Source organism: Hemitrygon akajei, chromosome 16 (genome assembly GCF_048418815.1).
Source record: "Hemitrygon akajei chromosome 16, sHemAka1.3, whole genome shotgun sequence".
Classification (NCBI taxonomy): domain Eukaryota; kingdom Metazoa; phylum Chordata; class Chondrichthyes; order Myliobatiformes; family Dasyatidae; genus Hemitrygon; species Hemitrygon akajei.
The window spans coordinates 38,033,659-38,040,192 of record NC_133139.1 but is presented as its reverse complement, the minus strand read 5'-3'; the positions used below and the strand labels follow the sequence as shown (position 1 = coordinate 38,040,192).

Genomic DNA, 6,534 nt, shown 5'->3' with positions numbered 1-6,534 from the left:
CAGTCCCTCTCATTGCTTTATTTTGCAAAATGGAGTCAAACATCAGCTCACATGCCCCATTGCCTTCTTGCCTTGAGACCCGCATCTCGTACTGACCTGATAATGGCCTGGAAGTTCCAGGCGCTATGTCAATGTCTTTGCCACCCCCTCTGAAACTCTGATTTATAACGTGCTCAATAATTAAGATTTTACTATGTGAGTCACAGTACTAAAATCCAATAAATATTTCAGCAAGTGTCTTAAGGGTGATTATTTAAGTGAATGGAATACTTAACACTTAAGTAATAAGTGATAGTTATTCTATCCTTCGTTCTTTCCAGAAATGTGCACTTATGCGAAAGTTGAAGCAGATTTAGACCAAATTGTTTCTTCTATTCTCCATAGCTAACATATTTATCTGCTCTTCTGACATGACAAATCATTACTATCATCATATCATAAAGCACAGTTAGTGGCAATGGATAGATAATAGAGCAAGTCAGCAAGAGAGAAATAGATGGAAAAAAAATACATTAAAATCCAAAAGCATACCCATTCATTCAAAGAAATAATTAGATCTATATCCATTGAAAAGATGCAAACAGATATGATAAAAAAAAATAGTAAAGAAGGCCATTTGCATCTGTAATATGAACTAATGTTGGCTTGAACTATACAACTTAAATTGGATCCTTTCTCCATTTAACCATGTTAACTAGAAACCTGCACCAATAGAAAGATCTTTAATTGATGATATTCTTCATCTGCATGTCAGCAAGGATTATCTTTGGAAACTAATCCAGGATTTGATCTCATAATCTCAGCTGACATTTATATGCAATTGTGATGAAGTCCCGCAGTGAAGATTATTTTTCCAGGACGAGGTGATAAACTGATTTTCTGCCTTTCTAGATGTATGTTAAAGATTCCAGAGCATTATTTGAAGAATCAGAATCAGGTTAATTATTACTGAATTCTCTGATGAGTAATTTGCTTTGCAGCTGTAGCACGTTGCAATGACATAAAAATACTACAAATTACAAAGTAAATACATAGTGCAAAAGAAAGGAATAATCAGGTAGTGTTCAAAGATCATTCAGAAATCTGATAGCGAAGGGGAAGAAGCTATTTCTGAGTTGTTGACTGCTCTGACAATCATATAGTACAACTTACTGAAACTTTGCAGCCAGGCAGCAATGCGGTAAGATGCAAGATGTCTTTTGCCCAGAAATATGAAGGGATATTGGCAGTTTGGGGGTGATGGTGACATGTTGTGTAAATGAGAAAGCATGAGGTTATTCACTTTGGAGTGAGGAACAGAAAAACATACAATTTTTAAAACAATGAGAGATCAGTAATTGACTTTAAGAAGGTGTTCTCAAAATAAGGGATTGACCAACGTAACAAAAATAAATTGAGTGCATAATGCAATTGAGTGCAGCTCTAAAAATTCTAATGAAGCCCAACATCATCCAGAACAAACTATCCTGTTTAATTGGCACTCTATCCACAAGTCTAAACATTAACTTTTCCACCACTGCTACACAATAGGTGTAGTATGTATTATCCAGTAAATGATCTGTTATTCACTATTTCTGATGACATCTCCCAAACCTCCACCACCAAGGACAAAAGCAGCAGGTACATGGCAACAGCAGGGGCCACAAGTCCCCCACCCCAAGCACTCATTATCCTGATTTGTAAATATATTATTTGGTCCTCCACCCTTTTTGGGCCTAAATTCGGCAGCTCCCTATTCAACAGCACCCTGAGAGTACCCTCACCAGAACGACTGCAGTGGTTGAAGACAGCAACTCTCCATCAAGGTCATTTATGGAATGGGCAATGAATGCTTGCCTTGCCTGTTATGGCCATATCACAGAAAATGAAAAAAGGAGGAAAAAAAACCTTGTCAGTGTTATAATCTTTTAGACTTATCTTCTCAAAAGGGCTAGGGATGTCCAGTCTTTGAAGAATAACGGGAAATCCAGGTATCAGATTAGAAAGTGGATTTAATGCACAGGATCATCAATAGTATTAAATGGCAAGGCAGCTTTGAGGGGCTGTATGGCCTACTTCTGCTTGTATTGCTTATGTTTAGGAGGCGTTCAAGGCCTATACATTAAAAAAATGTCAGTGGGCACGAGTAGAAATGTCATGTTTGCCGAGGCAAGAATCCGGTTGTATTTTTTTCCGTCCCGTTGCGTGCATGCGGGGAATGTTATGAGCGCACATTTGCAAATACGTAACTAGTATACACTGCTTGCAGCGGATAAAAAATAACTTATTTCAATTACTGGATTCCTAGACATCTGCAACAAACTAGGTAGCCTCCCTACTCCTCCCCTTTTGTATGGAAATAGATTATTACAGAGCTTAATGAAGTGTATTAGAAACGAAACATGATTAAAAATTATATTACAGATCTCAAGCAATATGGTTCATTATCCACATTCAATGGAACCACCCCTCCCTTTCTGCGCATCAGACTAACCTGGCGTGATATCATAGGATTGACACCCACATTGCCCAATCAGAACTTGGATTTGATGCACGTTGAACATCAGGAGCAAATCATAGACCGAAAAAGGTGGGACTTCTGGCAGCAGGTTAGGCTTTACCCTCCTTTCCCCCTCCCCCCTCAGGCGCTATACAGTATTCGAAACGCTGAGAATTGCGCTCTGTTACGGATCGAGTCCGTATCTATTCTTTAAATTGCTTAAAGGAGGCCAAGACGATCAGAAAATGCCTCACAATTTCAAAGCAGGAGATTTGGTTTTCGCTAAAATGAAGGGTTATCCTCACTGGCCGGCCCGGGTGAGTATCGCGCTGTCTGATGTGCTTTGGCGGGAGGACAGTCTGACAGCCGTAGGAAAATAATAGCCGACTCAAAACTTTTAACTTTTAACTATGGCGCGCGGATCCATGTGAGGTGGATTAAAATGCTTCTTTCCCTTTTTAAATTTATTTCTCTTGTGATCAATTCTTTTGTTTATACTGAAGAAGGGAGAAAAGTAGAGGCCTGTACTGTTTTTGTTATTTTTACGGAAACTTTCTTCATGAAGCGGATATTAATGTTTAATCTTCATCACTGAGATTTCTGACAAAGTTTTTTTGTGTGGGGGCGGATGTGTGTTGTACAGTGTGGATTTTTCTGGACCGCTGGTGTACGCATGTGTGACGTTCGTAGCGTTTTCTGGGAGTTGTAGTTCTTACGGTAACCAGAGTTTGTAACGTCAACCGGTCAAAGTTCTGAGGAAACTATATTTCCCGTCATGCTCTGCGACGAGGGGGTGCTTGTATACAAAAGCTTCCCTCAACCTATCCCATGCTGGTATATTATTACCTGATTAGTTACCTGGGGACAGTTCTGGTTACATCTCTTAAGGTGCCTACCGCAGGATTCTACAAGGACAATTTGTAAATACCATGTGAAATAATTTATTAACTTTAATCACCCATGTAACGATAACGCCTTCAAGCATTACTCTCACCTCTGCTTTAGACTGTTAGGGATTCAATACTTTTTAGTAAAAATTTAGGAATATAGTTCAGACTGACATTTCTTTGCAGTACCAAAGAAATTCACTGAGATATTATCAACTATTTAATTGACTTTTTATATAACAGTGATTGTAATTTGTAGCTCTTCATTATTATGTATTGTAATGTACTGATTTCGTAAAAGCTTGAGGTGCTTTGGAGTTCAGTTCTGGTGCTGTTCTGTAAGGAGTTTGTATGTTCTCCCTGTGGAATGTCTAGGTTTTCCCCTGGTGCTCTGGTTTCCTCCCAGAGTTCAAAGATGTACCAGTTACTAGGTTAGTTGGTCATTGTAAATTGTTTCATGATTAAGTTTGGGTTGATTGGGTTTGTCAGGGTGGGGAAGCGTGGCTCAAAGGGCTAGAAGGGTCTACTCTGCGTTGTTTCACTAAATAAATGAATAAAATTGAACAATAAATTTCACAACATATGCTAGTGATACTAAACCTGATTGTGAGGTGTTGAACCAATGTTAAGAAAGTTGGTTTCCTCATTCTAGAAGCGGTGATTTGAAATTTGAGAAGGTGGATATTCACAGATTTAACCCAATTGATGACACTAATTAGAGTAGTACTATCTCCATACCAAAGGAATGTCATCCTAAATTATGTGATGAAGTATATTTATAGGATTTTAACCTTAGATGTTCTGCGAGCATGTATGAGACCTTGGAGTCCTTTTTGCTTTTTAAAATATCCTTCCTTTATGACAGAGAATTTGGTGATGCGAATGCTTTTCTACAACACTACCATATAATATTCTTTTTACGCTGCCAAATGGAAGGAGGTGTGTTCATGGCTTGTCATAATCTGCTTGAGAATATTGACTTCATTACAATTATTTCTGAGAAATGTGTTATTATCCCTATTCCATTCAATGCATCTTATGTACGCTAATAATCTTGTAAGGATCCTGACTGGGAGGCAGACAAATTAAATTAAGTTTATTCCAGAGTGCACATTTTATTTGTGTTTTTTTTTAATGTTACCAAGCACCTGTTTAAAAACAGCGTAGATGGAAGTAATTGTTTTTGGTTAATACCTCAACATAGTGTGTTTTTACTTTAGCCATTGAATTCTCCTTTTGCCATATCCAATGGGATGATTGTTGTGGCATATTTTAATTATCTCTGGGCAGAATGAATGATTGAATTTTGGGCATTCTATGATGCCTAAATGTTTCGTGAACAGGTTGGACTGTCTTGCTTGTTCTGTCAAATTTGAGTTTATTGTCATGTGCAAATACAAATAAATATAAGAATACAGTTGAAACAAAAATCAGTCTCTTGTAGTACAAAATGTTCATAATGTTGCTGTACTGAGATAGTGACTGGGATTGCTTAGGTTGGGTCAAGAATGAAATGATTGAAGGGAAGTAGCTGTCTTAACCTGGTGGTGTGGGACTTTAGGCTTCTGTATCAGTTGCCTGATTTGTAGCTGTGGTAAGGTGTATGGCCCAGATGGTGGGAATCTTGGATGATGTTGCCTTCTTGGGGGAGAATTCTACTAATGGGGGAGGGATGTGCCTGTGACGTCTTGGGTGAGTCTTTCTGCAGCTTCTTGTGTTCTTATACATATGAATTGCTGTATCAAACCATGATGCAGTCAGTCAAAATACCCTAGTGTATTTAATAATATGCTAAACCTCCTCAGCCTTCTAATAAAGTAAAGATGCAACTGAATGATTCACATGCCTTATGAATGCATCACAGTGCAGAGCCCAGGTCAGGTCATATGTCTGATACCTTAGCACACTTGAATTTAAAGCTGCTAACTCTCTGCACCATTTTTTGTCGTCTTCTCCCTCACCTGCATTAGACTTGTGCATGTTTGTCCTCCTTCCTTTTCCTGAAGCCAGTAATCAATTCTTTAGTTGCTGTGTGGTACCACTTAAGCAGTTGTCCTCGATATTCCATATGATGAATTTCTGTCCTTTTGGCAATCATAGATTGGGAAATGTAATTATATATTTAAGAGCAAGTATCTTTAAAACTTTCACTACTTTGGTGTTTACTATTTCAGGCTATTACTCTACACTGGATATTGATATACAAGATGAGTTATTCTGTACCTCTCCTTAACCAGCCCCTCAGGATTGTGGATTACTTGCAGCTTCTTAGATTTCTGCAGCCTCTCTGCTTCCTCAGCATGACTTGCCCCTCTGCCTATCTTCATTTTGTCCGTAAACTTGGCCCCAAAGCCATCCATTCTATCATCCAAATCATTGACATCAATGTTTTTTTTTTAAAAAATGGTGGTCCAAACACTGACCCCTTTCGAACACTACTAATCAACCTGAAAAGACTCCCATTATTCCCACGCTTTTCCTTCTGCCAATCAGCTTATGCTCTATCCATGCTATTATCTTTACTGTAATACCATGGGTTCTTAACTTGTGAAGCAGCCTCATGTGGCACCTTGTCAAAGGACTTCTGAAAATCCAAGTGCTCAACATCCACCAATTCTCCTTTGTCTATCCTGCCTGTTATTTCTTCAAAGAATTCCAACAGATTTGTCAGGAAAGATTTTCCCTAAAGGAAACCATGTTGATTTTGGCCTATTTTATCATGTGCCTCCAAGTACCCTGAAACCACATCCCTAGCAATCCACTTCAACATCTTCCCAACCACTGAGATCAGTCTAACTGGCCTATAATTTCCTTTCCTTTGCATCTCTCCCTTCTTGAAGAGTGAAGTGACATTGGCAATTTTCCAGTATTCCAGAACCATGCCAGAATCTATTGATTCTTAAAACCTCATTACTAATGCCTCCACAATTTCTTCAGCCACCCTTTTCAGAACCTTGGGGTGTAGTCCTTCTAGCACAGGTGATTTTATCTACCTTCAGATCTTTTGGTTTCCCAAGCATTTTCTCCCTAGTAATGGTAACTTCACTCACTCCTGCCCCTTGACACTCTTAAACTTCTGGCCTACTGCTATTGTCCTCCTCTGTAAAAACTGATGCAAAATTCTTATTCAGTTCATCTGCCATTTCTGTGTCCCCTCTTACTACCTCT

The 6,534-nt window shown here is 38.7% G+C and overlaps 1 protein-coding gene across 2 annotated transcripts in view; it reads left to right on the top strand.

The window, feature by feature from the left end:
* The first annotated feature begins 2,593 nt into the window (after positions 1 to 2,593).
* Positions 2,594 to 6,534, top strand: part of hdgfl2 (HDGF like 2) — an 82,623-nt gene continuing 78,682 nt past the window's right edge. The window contains exon 1 of one of the 2 annotated variants that reach the window (XM_073068723.1): positions 2,594 to 2,796. In XM_073068723.1, the coding sequence (XP_072924824.1) occupies positions 2,725 to 2,796 (72 nt within the window). In that variant the 5' untranslated portion in view covers positions 2,594 to 2,724. The remainder of the gene's footprint in view (positions 2,797 to 6,534) is intronic. The other variant, XM_073068722.1, reaches the window with a different exon arrangement.